Here is an 18,668-nt window from a genome sequence, read left to right as displayed (position 1 = left end):
CACCATGCCACTAATGTCGTCCTCACAGCTGCCACCCCCACCCTCCCCCCCAAACAAAGATGGAGATTCCATATGCGTGGTCAAATTCCATTCCAAATCCTTCAAAGTCAAATTTCTCTATATTCCAATTCCACCAAATTCTATTCTGCAAACCAAACGCCTCACAAGCATCTTTAGTTATTTACTTTATGATTAAATAACATAATTAGGGTGCGTTTGGGACACAGGTAAATTGGACATGATTGGATGGTTGAGTGTGAGGTAGGTGGCTGGAAGAATTGTGAAAGGTTTTAGCGTTCTAATTTGACATGGGTAGTTTAGTAATCTACAATCTTGTTCCATCTCCATGATTTTTGTTCCACCTGTTTAATGTCGTGCTAACTGTGGGACAATGTGAGAATCATTATTGTGTTACATAATTTTTGCAGGTTAAATGCTACATACGGCAGCTCTTGCACGGACTTAATCATTGTCACAGTCATGGTATTCTTCATCGTGACATAAAAGGGTCAAACCTTCTAGTTGACAATAATGGCGTTTTGAAGATTGCCGATTTTGGACTGGCAAGCTTTTTTGACCCTCATCAGAGTCAACCATTGACAAGCCGTGTTGTGACTTTATGGTATCGACCGCCTGAACTTTTACTTGGTGCGACCTATTATGGCATCGCTGTTGATTTATGGAGTACTGGTTGCATAGTTGCTGAACTATATGCCGGCAAGCCGATAATGCCCGGAAGAACTGAGGTGAGTTATATACCCCCCCCCCCCCCCCCCCCCGGGGCGCGGTTCCCAAAATAAGTGCCCGCATTTCTATTTTAGTTTGTTCCAATATAATTGTCCACTTTCAAGAGTAAGTGCCTTCTTTCCAGTTCTACCCTTAATTATTAGATGGAGAAATTTATTACTTCCTCTATTTGAAAGGGTAAAATTGTCATTTATCTAAAAAGTGTACTAATTGCACATTTGTAAAACTGTGTGCGTTTTTCATCATGGACATTTAGGGATTGTCTGTTAGCAGCTTAATAAGCTTAATGGGACTCAACTTATTCGGTCAGCTATATACGTGTAGTGGCTTAATGATATAGAAAATAACTTATTCAGTAAGCTTATAGGGGGGAGATTTATGTAGAAAGCCAAGTTATTTCCAAACCTGCACATCCCGATTAAGAAACAGGCTTCTTCCATCTATGAGAAAACCCTCCGAAACAAAAATGTTCTCAATCTATATAGACAGATTAATCCATACAGCATCTTTATTCATACAGTACTTAATGGGAAACCAACCAAACAGCCCCTTATTCTGGGACAAAGGAAGTACCCATTACTTTCTTGGCAAAATACTAAAATTGCTTATTTGTCTATCATCGTCATTACATATAATGAAATGGATATCGATTTGGGTCAACAAGATTCCTTATAGTTTTTTCATTATTTCTGTTAATAGAAAAAACTTCCCTTTGGGTTTACTTCCATTTATTTGTTTAAACAATATAACGAGGCTTATCAGGGGTTGTGGCTTCTAGGTGGAACAGCTGCACAAAATTTTCAAGCTTTGTGGCTCTCCATCGGAGGATTATTGGAAAAAATCAAAATTGCCTCACGCCACCATTTTCAAGCCCCAACAACCTTATAAACGGTGTGTTGCAGAAACATTTAAGGAATTTCCGGCACCAGCATTAGCTCTTATGGAGACCCTCCTCTCTATAGATCCCGCTGATCGTGGATCTGCAGCTTCGGCCTTGAAGAGTGAGGTACGAGTTTCTTGACTCATTTTGTAACGATCCGTCCCACATGGAATAGAAGATCAGATTTATGAGCTCCTGCTCAGAAGTTGGGGGCTGCCAATAACTTACACCATGGTTTTGAAGTTGATTTAGAGGTTATTGGGCCAGTCTGTTGCTTTGGGCTTTGGGGAGTTACAAATGGTATCAGAGCCGATCATTGTATCATCAGGATGGTGGGGTAATTTACATCGAGTACTCGATGAGTCCCTAAGAAAAAGTGGGGGGGGGGGGGTTTGTAACATCTTGGGCAAATCCCACATCTGGGAAGGCCTGACGAGGATGTTAGGAATTTTAAGTGTTGGAACTTGCAAGTGTCCCACATTGATAGAAAATTTGATTTGTGAGCTCCTTATAAGCTCAAAAGCTGTGGGCTACCAATAACGTTCACCATGGGTTTAAATTGATTTAGAGGTTATTGGGCCAATCTGTTGCTTTGGGATTGAGGAGTTTTGCATATATTCTTAGCAATCGAAACGTGACCATCTTTCTTTAAGAGGCTGGTTTTAATGCACATATTTTCTTTACTTGTTGCAGTTCTTCGCTACAAAACCTCTTCCCTGTGATCCTTCAAGCTTGCCAAAGTATCCTCCGAGTAAGGAGTTTGATGCTAAAATGCGGGATGAAGAAGCTCGGAGGTATGTGTTGAACGGGTAACTTTTGTTCACATATATTTGAGCCAGAAAAGGGGTTTTCATTGGGGTTTTCGTTAGTTTCCAACATGTATCAAGTAGAACTTGGGTTTTCTAATGATTCAGATATTCACTTGTGAATTATAGACAAGCTGCGGCTGGAGGCAAGGTTCACCGACCTGATGCTGAAAGGAGAGGCACAAGGGAGTCTCGAGCCATTCCAGCACCTGAAGCTAACGCGGAACTTGTAGTCTCCATGCAGGTAAACCCCCTCCCCCACACATACAAAATAAAAGAAAACTGACTTTTGAGTGGGATTTACCGGCCCACTTTGGTTTGGTTACGCTGTTTAGAGTGTGTTTGCTATCCAGACAGAACATGACATGACATTTGTTCAGCGTTTGGTAAGACAAGACTAGTAAAATGTCCAATTTACACATCATATTTTCTGTATTTTGATTAATCTATGTAATTTATTAATTTATAATAAAATATATATTTTTTATGACAAAATTATATCATTAGAAATTTTTCGTCAAGATCGACTAAAATGACACCATAATATGAAGTTTATATAGTTTCCAAATTATATTTTATACCTTCTCTATATTGTTTATTTATTTATTAATATTTAATATATTACATAAATTAACCAAAATATTATAAACGTATAAAAATACTATAGTGAAAATTTAAAGAGGATAAATAACAATAAATAAAATTTAAAGAAAGGATCAAAATGTAAACAGGGAGACGTATTTGATGTTTTAGAAGAGAACTAGGCTTTATCTTAAAGGTATAATGATAAAATATAGGCTTGTTCCATTGAATGGGGGTGGAAGACACCTATTCCGCTTTGTTCCACTTTGTTTCTATCTGTTTCACATAAAAGTCATGTCAAACATGGAACAATGATCCCTGTTCTTCCTCTCCAGTCCAGTGTACCAAACGCACCCTTAAGGAAAATGTTTGGTTATTAGTCAAACATCTAAAATAGTAAAGAGGTAGGAGAATCTTGTGGAAAATGCTATCTATGGAAGGCAAACACGTAGGTTTGGATTATAGATTTGTTGAAAAAGGAAATGTTGCAGTTATTTTGGAGCCAAACCCTTTGAGAATTTGGCAAATTTACGTCACCGTGGCTTTAGTCTAGCAAGTAAGCATTCTTACAAAATGAGTGGGAGGTTTGGAGTTCGACTCCAAGCACTAGGGTTGGAAATACAAATATATTATACATATTGAAAATTAACTGAATCGTCACTACATTAATTACCAGTATTGAAAAACAAATATATTTGTCATTTAATCATAAATATATAGATTTATACATATAATTTTCTTTTATTACACACACTATATACATATATTAAATAAAATAAAAAAATTAATCGGGGTCGGATTGCCATCCCTGCCTCGACCCCGCTTCGAGTATGAAAGAAAAACCCCCGCTCCCACCCGTTAGCCGTCGAACCAGGGAATCCCTGCCCCGTTAGGGACGGTACGCGTGGTGCCCTCCCCAACGGGTAAAATTTCCATCTCTACAATTTACCTCCCACATGATGGCTGTGGGGGACTGGTACGGTGGGGTCGCTTCAGAGGGTGGCATCATACATACCCATTTTGCAGAATTTGACAAATGTATTCTTATTTGTTGATTTCTGGATATATGAATGCAGAAAAGACAAGGGCAGTCCTACTCTCGTAGTGAGAAGTTCAACCCTCAACAGGAAGAATCCGCTTCTGGCTTTCCGATTGATCCACCGAGACCTTCTCAAACTGAGGAAGAGCAAACCAACAATCTGCATAAAAGAGCTTCACATTCTGGGCCATTGGTGCAGCGACCCGCCTGGTCAAAAGTTGGAAAAAAGATTGATTCAAACGGTTCTGATTTATCAGGTTCATTAGCTGCTAGAAAAAGTATGTTGTGTGAAGATCGAAGGGACAGGGACAAATCCGGAACTTCACAGCAGCAGCATCCGAGACTAATAAGCAGATTTCCCGGATCCCTTAAAGAGGCTTCTTCACATGGTGCTGGCCAGCCCGACGATGATGGAAGATCAAGCAATAAAGATCCAATTTCTGTAAGTTTTTAACACTTATTTTGCGTGTTACAGCGGTTTTATGCAAGATTTGTGTCCATAATTTATTTTTATTATGTCATTGTTGGGTAAGAGGCCGTTTACCCACACAAATTGGATTGCCCCTAACTGAGTAAGGACATGTTTGTCAGCAGCTTAATAAGCTCACAAGTCACAGCTTATTCGGTCATCTATAAGTACTGTTTGGTAGTGGCTTAATGATATAGAAAGTGGCTTATTCAGTAAGCTTTTAGGGGAGAGCTGTATACAGAAAGCCAAGTTTTTTTTTTCAAACCTGTCCCTCCCAATTAAAAAACATGCTCCTTTCATCTATATGAGAAAACCCTCCCAAACAAAAGTTTTCCCTATCTATTATAAACAGATTAATTCATACAGACAGCTTTATCCATACATGACTTGATGAAAAATCAACCAAACAGCCCCTAAGAGTGCAGTCTAGGTAAGAGGTTCGGTCTGGGTAAGCGCCGACTTAAGCACTGACCGAGTCAGAAAGCAACCCCTTTCTTACTGGGCCATTATTTCAGTCAGCGTATTTGTGGGTCTGAATGTGTTGGCAAACAAGATCACTTCTTACCCAGTCAGAGGTAGTCAGCAGGCAGGTAGTAAACAACCTCTAAAGCATTTGCATATACATTTTGCAGCTCGGGTATGGATCGAAGGGCAGCAAGATTCACTACTCGGGTCCACTACTAGCTCCGGCTGGGAAAATGGATCAGATGCTGAAAGACCATGATCGTCAAATTCAAGATGCGGTGAGGCGAGCACGAGATAAGACCAAGGTGAGAAAAGTTCAGGCCGAGAACACATTCTTTTCGGGTCGCTGACGTCAACATGGATGATCATCAAGAAGTTGTAGGCAAAAATATTCTTGTATAATGAAATGAGCCAAATGCTTTCACCCCTCTTCTTCTGTATAGTGGCTGAACGAACCGTGGTCCCCATACTTGTATTCTTTTCTCTTCTTGGTCGGGTCGGGTCGGGTCAGGAGAGGAGGGGTTCGACCCATTTCCCTCGTTGTTGATGTAATGTAATCTGTATTATTAAGCAACTGTGGTTCTGAAGATTAATCTGGGTTTGAAATCTATACCCATTTTGTTATTCTTTAGATGGGAGCTTTGAAACTTGGTAGGGATTCTGGTAAATTACGTTTTTCATCCCCGTGGTTTGTTAAAAATTGCGTTTTTTATCCTTGTGGTTTTCGTTCATATAGTTTATAATTCATTAATATTTTTGTCCATATAATTTACAACGTATTGTTGTTTTGGTCCCTGTAGTTTATAATTATGTACTGTTTTGGTTCTTGTACTAAAAGATAGGAATTAGTTCAGGGACGAAAATAACAATAAACTGCAAACCATAGGGACGGAAATTACAATTTTTAATCCATACGGACAAAAATTGAAATTATAAACAAACCATAGGTATAAAAATTGTGATTTAACTCTTCTAACTATAGAGCAAGCTCTTGGAACTAGATGGGCAAACCGGTTAATCGATCAGGTTCTTACTGGTCCTCCCCATGGATACATAATGTAACATCGGGTTTTTCAGTTGTACTCCTCAATTACTCGATAACGTTATTGGCAGGAACTGAAGACCCGCTTTGAGAACCACTGCTAATAATAATCAAGAACTTTGTTAAAGATAAAAAAAGGTCGAAAAAAGTGGTTACTAAAAAAAGTTACTGTTTTAGTTCCTCTAACCAGTTATGGTAATTGTTTCTGAGCCCGATGTAGAATCAATTTTGATTTCGGAAGGTAACTGGTTGGAGTCTATTACATATCCGGCCTAATTCGTCACATCTTAACTGGTTATTGGTCAGGTTAGGTTAATAAGTGGCTAAGGGGCCGTTTACCCAATTGCTTACCCGGTAAGCGCTTACTAATAGGAGTCAACACTATGATTTATTTTGATGAGAAAGATTTTAGTACATCAAAACATATCGAATGCAACAATTTATTGAGTAAGCGTTTATCTGGGTAAGAGTCGTAATCCTCACTTACCGGGTACGACTCTCTATCATTCTCATCGCTCTTACCCGGGTAAGTGTTTAGTAAACGACCCCTAAGTTAATGATCCCATCTCTACTTGGGAGTTGGGACCATCTAAGTCTTTTTAAAGATGGGAAAATATTTGTTATAATTGAAACCTTATTAAAATTCAATTTTATGGGTTGTTTACCGGATAAACGCTTACTAGTAACGCTTACCGAGTCAGAGTCTTCTTCCTCACTTATCAAGTAAGATTCTTGGTCTTTGTTATGTCTTTTACTGGAATAATATTTTTACCATTAAGATAAATGACATCCAGTAAATATTTACCTGGTAAGAGTTTGATAATAACCCTTTATTTTACCTCATTAAGTCATTTAATTTTTGTAATTATAACAAATAAAAGAATAACTTAATTCATTGAATAAATCTTTTTTTTTTATCTTTTAAATTTTAGAAAAATAACCCACATAAAAGTTAGCAAAATGTTATTTTTTTTATTTTTAAAAAAGGAAAAGACCGAAAACGACATTTACATTGTTGAATGGTGTTGTAAGAAACATCGACAAATGACAAAATTATCGAACATCGAGACGTGTAACTTAGGACCTTAGAGGTGTTTGAGATTGCTTATTTAAAACAATTTGTGTTTTTTTTTATAAAAGTGTTTGTTAACTTATGTAGTATCAAACCGAAGTTTTGTAAAAAATGTTTGTATTAGCTTATAGCGGTACCAAAAAGCAATAAATTGATAAGTTGTTTTTTAGTGTTTGACAAATTTTGCTTATATACGTAAAATGACCAAAAAAGACAGTCTTCCATCTTATTGACTTATGAGAGTGTTTGGGATTGCTTATTAACTTATTTGATTTTTTAACATGTAAAAATTTATTTTTCATCATTAATAATAATATCTTTGACAAAAATTTATATCAATAAGATTAATAATTAATAAAACAAAGTTAAAATGGTAAACTGGTAATAAACAGTTTTTCATGAGTCATAAATGATTAACTTATCAAAAACTGTTTATTACCGGTTTGGCACCGATATAAGCAGTTTTATTTTTTTCTCATCCAAACACTAACATTTAGCTTATCACCGGTGTCAGATTGAAATAAGTAAAAAAAAAAAAAATAAGCAATCCCAAACGCCCCCTTAAGTGTTGTGTTTTGTTATTTATTGTTTTAACTAGGGTTGCACATGGGTTGGGTTGATCGGGTTGAAAACATTTTGAGAAATCTTAACAAAATCCAACCCAAAGCAAAATGCAACCCAACCTAACCTAAACCGTACGGGTTAGTCGGGTTGATACTTTGCTACATTAAAATATTATTCAAACATTGAATATGTTATTTGACTACTCATAATTTCTTTTTCATCATCAACCATTTGATATAAGTTATTCATATTTCTTACGTATATCACATTCAGTTAATTTTTTTCAATTTACATATATATGTTCACAGCTACTGAACATATATACGAATTAGTTATATAGAGATGAGAATAGATTGAAAATATGTGTATATGAATAGCGTACGTGATAGTGTAATCGTTTAATGTATATGTTAATAGAAATTCAACAATCATATTAAATTCAATAAATAAAAGGATATCTGGTCCATCGGGTTGGGTTGAATTCAAATAATAGCAACCCAATATATACGGTTTGAAAATTTTACAACTCAATTAGACATCTCGAGTTGAGTTATTTCGCGTTGCGTTGGGTTGGGTTGATCGGGTTTTTGAGCACCCCTAATTTTAACAGGAGTAGAAAAGGGTAAATCAGGTAACCTGTCGGTTCTTTAACTGGTTACTACCGATAACTAAAAACAGTAACCATTTATGTCGGTTCCTATCCAGGTTGTTGCATAAAATATTTGTAATTGATTTACAAAATAAGAATCAAAATAAAATATTCTTTTTTGAAGTATATAATATTTATATACGATAAATAAAACAAATAAACTCACGCACCCTTCTCAACCTTGACCTCCTTGGAAGCTAATGACTCACATACCGCTAGACCAAAGACCATTTGCTCATTTTCGTTCTTCCATCTGATGTGACTTTCTATTATCAATAGAAGTACTTGTATACTTTTCAAAAGCATGAAAAATGAGCTTTTCATGACCATAAGTTGTTAAATAACTGACAAAATTGTCCCAATTATTTTCATCTATATCAAGAACCAATAAGTTGCTTAGCAAACTGTTACTTGTTTTTTATAGCTATCTGTTCGGTTCTGTATGGTTGTACCAACAATGTATTTGTCATGATCTCTCTGTTGATTATTTGAGTTCAAAAAAGTTCCTATTTCTTGAGGGTACTCCACGACCCATGTGTTGTTATTTATAATCCACCCCCTTAGGAGCCCAACGTTCTCGTTGGCACATCAGTTTGTTCTTGGCTCTGATACCATCTGTAACATCCCAAACCAACTGTACCAATATTGTCCACTTTGTTCACATACTTGAACTCACAGTTTTAAAAGACGTATGATATAGGAGGTATCAAGTCCCTTACAAGACAAACATTTGTTCCCTTCCTAACCAATGTGGGATCTTATAATCCACCCCTCTTGAGAGCCTCGCATCCTCACTAGCATACAATTCGGTTCCCAACTCTGATATCATCTGTAATATCCCAGGCCAACCGTGAGTCCAGGTATGTGAACAAAACGGATAATATCTGGTAAGGATAACATGAGATGTTACATCCCTTCTTACGCTTCTCATGTCTAACTATCCTTGTTGCATATTTTTTTTTTTGCTATTTTAACAAATAATTATATTAAATTTTCATTTTCAATTTAAATTACAATTTTACATATTAGTGTATTAATTTCATGACCATGAGTCACTGGCTTTTGGTGCCATTGAAGCCACCATCTATCTTCCTTCTTGGTGATCTGTTCATAATCCTGCTTACCCTCATTAATCACACTCAACGATAAAAAGTACCATTACAACGATCCCAAGATTCTCAATAACTTGTGATTTTATCTCAAAAACCTCAGCCGTAGTTGACTAAATCAAAATGCAGAAGAAACCAACGATTGTAATGCAATTTTTTCCGATTCAGGTGACAGCAATCACTTCCTGAGAATCTTCGATCTGTAGAAGCTTTCAAGGAGGTTTGTGATTTTGATGATGGATTTTGATGAAGATTTCAAGGAGGTTTGTGATACGGTATCCCAGTTCCCCCTATTTACTCAACGGAGAATTGTACTTATTTTATTATTATACTCTTTTAGAAACCCTAATCCAGTTCTTACGTCATCTAATTAGTTGATTATCTTATTCAATTTTGTATTAGTTCACCAATCACCACCCATTAGCCTACCAAATCACGTGGCGTGGCCCCTCACAAAATCAAAAATCCTGTTAATCCTTATTTTATTATATTGTCATAGTTTCTTGATTATATAATTCGTCATGGAGATGCTATTTTTTGAATTGCAGATTCTTGTTTGGAAGAGAAGTGGGGGTTTAGAGGACACGGATGTGCCACGTATGTCCATGGAGAAAAGAAGTGGGAACGAGTGGATTAGAGATGATGGGTCAGTCTAGGGCTCCAAATAGAAAACAGTACAGTATTATCATCACATCTGGTTTTTCTTTCATTCCAGAAAAAGAAAACAAGTATTTTTTTTATTCATTTTTTCTTTTTCTCTCTCACTGTTGGCAAGAAAAATAGTGCCCATTTTATGTGGCTGTGGACAAAAGGTCACTGTTCTTAAAGAAAAGATTTGATTTTTGCGGTTCCTGTCTGCAGAAGCTGAAGAAGAAGAAGAAGAAGAAGAAGAAGAAGATCCCAACCTTCTTTCTATCTTGTTTCTTGATCACCGGTATCATTACTTTCTTCTGTTTACGTGTTGCTGCGGCTATTTTCTATTTTGTTCCTTGATCAGCAAAAGGTGATATTTCTATCTTATTTGCATGATATCTTCATCTGGTTTCTAATTTTTCACTTATTAGTTGCTAATCCAACTGTAGACATGAATCTTGATTTATGTGGTTTTTAAAGTTTGTTTGAGTGTAAACAAATTTCAGGCCAAAAAGGTGTTGCCAAGAATTGGAGGGAGTAAAGATTAGAGTTTTGTGGCTCAGGGAGTCTTCAAGATCTTTCGTGGAGCTAAAATGCTTTTCTGATTCAAGATGGCTTTTGTGGGAGTGAGAGAATTCTGTAGAACTGTATGCATTTGGTCTGATTTTTATGAAGCTATAGGTGGATAATAATGGAGAATTCGTCTGAATCTGGTTGGCAGAGGTCTGGCAGCTCTAGGGGGCTGAATTCTTCAGCTGTTTCTAGTAGAAACCCCAGAATAATTCCTGCCAGCACCTTGAGATTCTCGGGTGACACAGATCAAGATTCGGGAATCGTAGCAGGGAGGGGAAGAATCGAAAAAACAGTATTGGGTCAATCAAATCGTTTTGGAACTCAGTTTGGTTACTTTAGGGAGGATGATGGTGCGGTTATTCGTCCAGTGGAACTCAAGGATGTTAGCTTAAGACAGTGGTTAGATAACACCGAAAGAGTTGTTGATGCCCTTGAATGCTTGCACATATTTATGCAGATAGTAGAAATTGTGAACTTGGCACATTCCCAAGGGTTTGTTGTGCATAATGTTCGACCATCGTGCTTTGTCATGTCCTCGTTTAATCGTGTATCTTTTATAGAATCTGTATCTTGCTCAGATTCAGGTTCGGATTCTTGTGAGGATGAATCAAACAACCAGTCCGCTGACTTTATGGGATTGTGTTTGCCTTTGGGTCCAAATCAACTGGAAAGTAAACTAGGCAATCAGAGTTTCCGACTTGAGAAAAATCCCAGAAACTTACCCCAAACAGCATCGGAGAACACTTGGCTGCAATCAGGTTCTGAGAATTTAGAAGCTAGTAATGTTGACCAAGCAGAAGAAAAGAAAGATCCCTTCCCAATGAAACAAATATTGCAAATGGAAACTAGTTGGTACACGAGTCCAGAGGAGGCTGCTGGTGCTCCAAGTTCTTGTGCTTCTGATGTTTATCGACTAGGGGTTCTTCTTTTTGAGGTATGATTTATTCTTATATCTCTTGTTCTGAATGATTAAGTTATATTGTGTCTCATGGCCTTCTATTCTAACCCAATTTCATTTTATTTCCATATTAGTTATATTGCACAAGTAGTTCAGCAGAAGAAAAGAATGCAACTATGTCTAGCCTGAGACATCGTGTCTTTCCTCCTCAGTTATTATTGAAGTGGCCTAAAGAAGCCTTATTTTGCTTGTGGTTACTGCATCCTGAGCCTGCTAGTAGGCCAAAAATGGAGTGAGTTTCTTTAAAGATTTTTTTGTAGGTAATCTAGGTATTATTTGCACCATGGTTATGTTGCTACTTGCTTACCATCCCTTTTATTTCATTTATGCGAACTGGATGCTAAACATTGATACTAAATAGTTTGGCACTGTATTAATTTGATGCAATTGTGGTTCTAAATGTTTATTGTTCTATTGATACAATTCATCATAAACGATAGAAACATTTCTTCCAAGTTGTGAAAAGTCGATAGATGAACACGAGTTGGGAAAATGCAATTGACTGCTGTTTAATTTTTAGAAATGTTATAAGGTGTCAGGGTTCTGTTTTCCATATGGTTTAACTTGGGGCTTGCCATGCTAAAAAGACCGTGGACAGTTGAAGTTCCCAATAGGAGAACGGTACCCAGATAATGAAGTTTCTTCCATGGTAGTGCAGGGGGGATATACAAGAACTAAATCATTCTTAGGGGCTGTTTGGTTGGTTTTCCATTAAGTTCTGTATGGATAAAGTTGTCTGTGTGGATTCATCTGTCTATATAGATTGGAAATGTTTTTGTTTGGGAGGGTTTTCTTATAGATGGAAAAAATTTGTTTTTTAATTGGGAGGGGCAGGTTTGGAAAAAAACTTGGCTTTCTGCATAAAGCTCCCCCCTAGGAGCTTACTGGATAAGTCACTTTCTATATCATTAAGCCACTACCAAACAGTAATGTATAGTTGACCAAATAAGATGCAAGTCCCATTAAGCTCATTAAGATGCTAACAAACAGACTCTTAGCTTTCGATAGGGGCTTAATTGCAATTATGTTCACCAAAATTTAAGTTTCTTGTTTGGCAGGGGCATGTCAGTCGAACTATCACAATAGTTCTGTATATCTTGGTACTCAATTTGTATTTCTGTGGTTGGATAGTTTAATATGGTAATAGAAATGAAGATGCATTGTGGGTTTGCCTCGTTGTTTGATATTATACGAGATATTACACATTTTGCATTGTTAAACTTTGTTCATCAGGTTTTTCCCCTTGTTATGCTTGTTTTACAAAAAAGTTACAAACATTTGCACTCTGCAATATCCTTCTGATGATATTGCATGTTCTTATGCTAATTTTCTCTTATTTGCTATTAGTGAAGTGCTGCAAAGTGAATTTCTTAATGAACCTAGAGATAACTTAGTTGAGCGAGAAGCAGTAATCGAGCTTAAAGAAAAGATCGAAGAGCAGGAGTTGTTGCTGGAATTTCTTTTAATGCTGCAACAACGAAAGCAGGAATCTGCGGACAATTTGCGCAGGACAGTTTCATTTATATCTTCGGATTTACAGGAGGTTACGAAATTGCAGATATCTATTCGGAGAAAAGGAGGTGTGAGTTCAAATCATGGAGATTCACCTTCAAGTTTTCCATCCGCAAATATCTCTCAGAACGATGATTCCGTTAGCTCCGGATCTAGAAAACGAATCAGACCCGTAACCCAGATCCTTAATGCAGAAATATCCAGTAGTCTTCAAGATGAGTATCACCCATCAGATACACACATTAGAGATAGAGAAAATGCTATCTCTAGAAGTTCTCGACTCATGAGGAACTTCAAGAAACTAGAATCCGCCTACTTTTTGACTAGGCGTAGGGCGTTCAAACCGGTAGCCAAACCGTTGCCTAGAAATGCACCAATGAGTAGTGATGGTAAAGGATCTATTGTTCTTACAGAAAGAAGTTCTGCTAATAATTTTCTGTCGAGAGAGCGGCCTGCAGAAGGTAGGCAAAGTATATGGATCAACTCGTTCTTGGAGGGGTTGTCCAAATATTTGTCTTTTAGGAAGTTGAAAGTTAAGGCAGACTTAAAACAAGGAGATCTTTTGAATTCTTCCAATCTTGTATGCTCGTTGGGTTTTGATCGTGATGGAGAATTCTTTGCAACGGCCGGTGTAAATAAGAAAATTAAAGTTTTTGAGTATGATTCGATTCTGAACGAGAATCGTGACATACATTACCCTGTTGTTGAAATGTCAAGTAGATCAAAGCTAAGCAGTATATGTTGGAATGGATACATCAAAGGCCAGATTGCTTCAAGTAATTTCGATGGTGTAGTACAGGTATCCCGAGCCATACGCACACACACACATATATCCAACTTCCAAAAAAGTGAATCAAAATGTAACACACTTTGGTTTAGTTCCTATTTAGTGTAATGAATAACTTTTTTTCCTGAATCAACGTAACAAAGTTTTAGATTTTCCTATTTTGTACCCATTTTGACCGATAACCTGCTGATTTGTAACATTTAAGGACGTAGATGTCAGTTTACGGAAGGTTTTCTAAAGGTTACGGCAAAGTGGACCATGAACTTGACATCCACGTTACCAAATATTACAAGATCAGCAGGCTACTGTTCGGAATTGGTAAAGAGTAGGAAAATTTATATTTTTTGTTACATTGATTGAGAAAAAAATATTTGTTACATTAAATGGGAATTAAGGCAAACTTCGTTTAATTTTGCCCCAAAAAAGATTCTTGTTCTTACATGGTGAACATTCGTTAATTCTTCTGAATATTTCAGATATGGGATGTTACACGAAATCAAGTATTTATGGAATTAAAAGAGCACGAGAGACGTGTGTGGTCTGTGGACTTCTCTTTGGCAAATCCGACGTTGTTGGCCAGCGGGAGTGATGATGGTTCCGTTAAGCTCTGGAATATCAATCAGGCAATTCTATTCTTGCACTTGGTGGATGTCAGCTTTCAAACTAAACGTACTGCAGATATCTAATTATATGTAATCTCTAGTCTGAGATCTGGATTTATAATAAGCTGTTTCGTTTTGTGGGTTTGTTACTGCAGGGAGTGAGTGCTGGTACCATTAAGACAAAGGCCAACGTCTGCTGTGTTCAGTTCCCGTCTGATTCTGGCAATACCTTAGCATTTGGTTCAGCTGATCATCGAATTTATTACTATGATCTTCGCAATCCGAGCATGCCACTTTTTACGTTAGTTGGACACAACAAAACTGTTAGCTACGTCAAATTCGTGGATTCATCAACTCTTGTGTCTTCATCCACGGATAACACGCTGAAGCTTTGGGATTTGTCAGAGTGCACATCCCAAATTCTGGACTCTCCGCTTCAGTCATTCACGGGCCATATGAATGTAAAGGTATGCTTATTCATTTCATGAGCTTAACTAAGGGAATGTCTGTTAGCATCTTAATGAGTTAATGAGACTCGCAGCTTATTCGGTCAGCTATATAGCTGTTTTTAAGTGGCTTAATGATATAGAAAGTAACTTATTCAGTAAGCTATCAGGGGAAGCTTTATGCAGAAAGCCAAGTTTTTTTCAAACCTGCCCCTCGCAATTAAAAAGCACGCCCCTTCCATTTATGAAAAAAACCCTCCCAAGCAAAACATTCTCAATCTATAGAGACAGATTAATCAAGGTTTTATCAGAAGTTTAGGAGTTTTTCGATTTTCTGATATTCTTAGGTAAATGCCACTAAGCTGGCTTTTTGACATCCTTATCTAGGGTCTGTTTGTTAGGAGCTTAATGGGACTCGCAACTTATTTGGTCAACTATACATGACTGTTTAATAGTGGCTTAATGATATAGAAAGTGGCTTATCAAGTAAGCTTCCATGTGAGCTTTATGCAGAAAGCCAAGTTTTTCCCAAACCTGCCATTCCCAATTAAAATAACATGCTCATTCCATCTACAAAAAAGACCTGCCAAACAAAAACCTTCTCCATATATACAGACAGATTAATCCACACAGACAACTTTTTCCATATAAGACTTATTGGAAAACCAACCAAACATCCCCTAAACCGCTCGTGGGTAGGACAAGTTTTAGTTAGTTGGCCCAAGTGTTATATTTTATTGACTACATCCATATATATAGCTGATACTGTATATATTATGATAAAGCAAACAAGGGCCCTTTCATGGGAGCTATGGTGTGTATGTTGGTATATGTGACCATAGTTTATATCAGATTGCAAGTTAGATGATGCTGGGGTTATATTTGTATAAAAATGCACGTCGATTTGAGTTCATAAAGTAAACAATTTTTCATCTAATTGTTAATTGGCAATAATAGGTTGAAATCTGCATCAATGGTAGCATTTTCACACACCAGACAAAGGCCCTCACTTGGCTGTTTACTTTCTTTACTATCAAAGGAACTGAATTGAATGTTTTTATGAACAAGTTTCAGTTTTTGGCTTCAAGTAATTGAATTTCTCTATTATACAACATTGGAGATGATGCTCACCTTTGCAACCTCATTTTCTTTTTCAGAACTTTGTTGGTTTATCGGTATCTGATGGTTACATTGCTACTGGTTCAGAAACAAACGAGGTACTTGCTTTAACAATTTTCAGTACTCATTGTTATGAATTAGCACTATAATATATTATTTATTAACACAATATATATATATATATATATATATATATAGACACGGTTTCAAGGGAAAACCATAAAAAAAAAAGGGAAAACCATTCCTTTGGTTGGTATGCATATGTGCATAAAATTAATTGAAAATATATCTTGCTTCTATGCACGTGTGCATACCGAACAAATTACTTTAATGCACATGTCTATGCCGGACAAATGAATAGTTATTAGGGTGTTCCTCAGTTATTCATTTTTTATGGTTCCCTGAACCCAACCCCGTATATATATGTGTGTGTGTGTATATGTAGACTGATGTTCAAGGGGAAACCCCAAAAATGAAAAACCGAGAAATACCCTAATAACCATTCATTTGAATGGTATGCACATGTGCATAGTAGTTAAAGATTTTTTCTGGTTTCTATGCATGACTGCATGTTGTGGACATATGCATACCTGACAAATTACTTATGTGCATATCATACATACAAATGAACAGTTGTTAGGGTGTTCCTCAATTTTTATTTTTTTAATCTTCCTGTTAGCCTTAGTATCCACTTGAAGTTTAATTCTGAGTACTTTAAGTAGCTCTTTTGAAGGTTTACGAGTTGTAGCATTGTGAACTTCTGTGGTGTCTAAGAACTGTCAACTGCTAACGGACGGACCTTTGAAGCCAAGAATTTATGTTTTGCTGCAATTATCGTTAATTAGGCATATCCGCCATTTCCAGTACAAATACTTTAAATGTTGTTCTTAAATACCATATTTTCATCGGTTGATGGTTGCAGGTTTTTGTGTATCACAAAATATTTCCCATGCCTGCATTGTCGTATAAATTCAACACCACAGATCCGATATCAGGAGATGAAGTGGACGACTCTGAACAGTTCATCTCATCGGTGTGTTGGCGTAGTCAATCCTCTACTTTGGTTGCTGCAAGTTCCATGGGAAATATCAAGGTCTTGGAGTTAGTCTAATCTCTCAGCTGGGATATACTGTGTTGGTTTGGTTTAAACCATTTCCTGATCGATCAAGTGAGATATACTGTGTTGGTTTGGTTTGAATTGTTTCTAGATCAAGTGGGATATACTGTGTTCATTTGGTTGGTTTATAAGGAGAATAGATATATGTGTTACTTTTTCTGCATAGCCATTTTTGTGTTTCAAATAGAAGGAAGGAAGGTGTATAGAGAGTATGTTGTTGTAGATAAATTTAATTAGACAAAAAGGAAATTATGGGAGATGATGATGATGATGATGATGATGATGAGGATGATGATGGTGGTGGTGATGATGATGATGATGGGATATATTTTGTAACTGCTTTTATTGGTGGTCATAACTTGTATGCAAATTATTTCCTTTTCCATTTTGATATGATATGATATTATCACAACATTATTAACAACTTAAAACACGGTTCAATGATCAAAACCCTTTTCGATTACGTATAATGTCATGTATTGCATCGTCAATGCTATAATCACGTCAAATGATGAAAGTCTAACACGGTAGCTCGATGGATTAGATATGGGTTAGTTATCATGTTAGGTCAAATGAACTATTGTTTTTTGGACTTGAGTTAGATCAGATAGAATCCGACCATATAGAAGAAGACCAGTTTGGATAGATAAAAATCAGACATTTTTCCTCGTTTCTAATATGAGGAAAAATGTTTGATTCTTTGAAAATCTACGATGACTTCGCGACATTTGTGATTGTGTGACGGATTATAAAATACGGTATGATTACAAAAGGAAAGAGCAAAAATCTATATATATATTAAAGAAAAAACCAAGGATAATGAGGTGGCACATTTTAATGCTTAGAACCTCTTCTATCTTTTTTCTCAATTTTTTGATCTTTTTAAATGTTGAATATATTAAAGACTTTTCTACCCCTGTATGAAGAATGTGTAGTTCATAATTAATTGGGGTTTTTTTTGTAATTTTGTATACCCAAGTTTAATCTCCAACTTTTGATTTGCTCTTTCATTTACTTTCTTTTATTTTTTAATGAAATTTGTTTTTCAAAGTTTCAATAATAAACAAAATAAAATCCTACAAGTTCTTTTAGGGTGCGTTTGGTGCGTGGGACAAGGTGGAACAGGACAGAACAGGACACACTTGTCCCATGTTTGGTGTGTTATTAAATGGAACTAAGTAGAACTAACATGAACAAGTATGGGACACGGGTGTTCTACCTTACCACCTGGAACTAAGTAGAACAGGCTATTTTTTACTAGTTTACCCTCACCATCGCTTCCTTCCCGCCTTCCCTTACCTCTCCATCGCACCTCCATTCATCAATCGGCGACCGGCGACGGCAGAGGCGACCGGCGAGGCGACTGGCGACGGCAGAGGCGACCGGCGAGGCGACCGGCGACGGCAGAGGCGACGGTAGTCCGATCAATCGACGATTTCCTTTCCATCGACCATCGCACCAGGTACACCATCGCACCATCGCACCAGGTACACCATC

At 36.9% G+C, this 18,668-nt stretch overlaps 2 protein-coding genes across 5 annotated transcripts in view; both read left to right on the top strand.

The window, feature by feature from the left end:
- Window positions 1-5,682, top strand: part of LOC112505684 (probable serine/threonine-protein kinase At1g54610) — an 8,314-nt gene extending 2,632 nt beyond the window's left edge. For 2 of the 3 annotated variants that reach the window (XM_025109597.1, XM_025109595.1), the window contains exons 4-9: window positions 429-746; window positions 1,526-1,753; window positions 2,321-2,436; window positions 2,563-2,677; window positions 4,092-4,496; window positions 5,156-5,682. In XM_025109597.1, coding sequence (XP_024965365.1) covers window positions 429-746; window positions 1,526-1,753; window positions 2,321-2,436; window positions 2,563-2,677; window positions 4,092-4,496; window positions 5,156-5,338 — 1,365 coding nt within the window. In that variant the 3' untranslated portion in view covers window positions 5,339-5,682. The remainder of the gene's footprint in view (window positions 1-428; window positions 747-1,525; window positions 1,754-2,320; window positions 2,437-2,562; window positions 2,678-4,091; window positions 4,497-5,155) is intronic. The other variant, XM_025109596.1, reaches the window with a different exon arrangement.
- Window positions 5,683-10,279: 4,597 nt separating this feature from the next.
- LOC112505683 (protein SPA1-RELATED 4-like) lies at window positions 10,280-17,538 on the top strand. 2 transcript variants are annotated; one of them, XR_003068429.1, is made up of 8 exons: window positions 10,280-10,427; window positions 10,564-11,564; window positions 11,663-11,820; window positions 12,936-13,899; window positions 14,364-14,556; window positions 14,645-14,956; window positions 16,093-16,152; window positions 16,977-17,038. XR_003068429.1 is itself a non-coding variant. In XM_025109594.1 (8 exons), the coding sequence occupies exons 2-8, from the start codon at window positions 10,749-10,751 to the stop codon at window positions 17,163-17,165; spliced, it is 2,646 nt and encodes an 881-aa protein (XP_024965362.1). In that variant the 5' UTR covers window positions 10,280-10,427; window positions 10,564-10,748; the 3' UTR covers window positions 17,166-17,538. The 2 variants fall into 2 exon arrangements, 1 of the variants encoding a protein (XP_024965362.1); XM_025109594.1 differs by having other exon boundaries at window positions 14,364-14,510; window positions 16,977-17,538.
- Window positions 17,539-18,668: the final 1,130 nt, after the last annotated feature.

The sequence above is a fragment of the Cynara cardunculus genome, assembly GCF_001531365.2.
Source record: "Cynara cardunculus var. scolymus isolate 2C chromosome LG 2, CcrdV1, whole genome shotgun sequence".
NCBI classification, from domain to species: Eukaryota; Viridiplantae; Streptophyta; class Magnoliopsida; order Asterales; family Asteraceae; genus Cynara; species Cynara cardunculus.
This window is presented reverse-complemented; position numbering and strand designations above follow the sequence as displayed.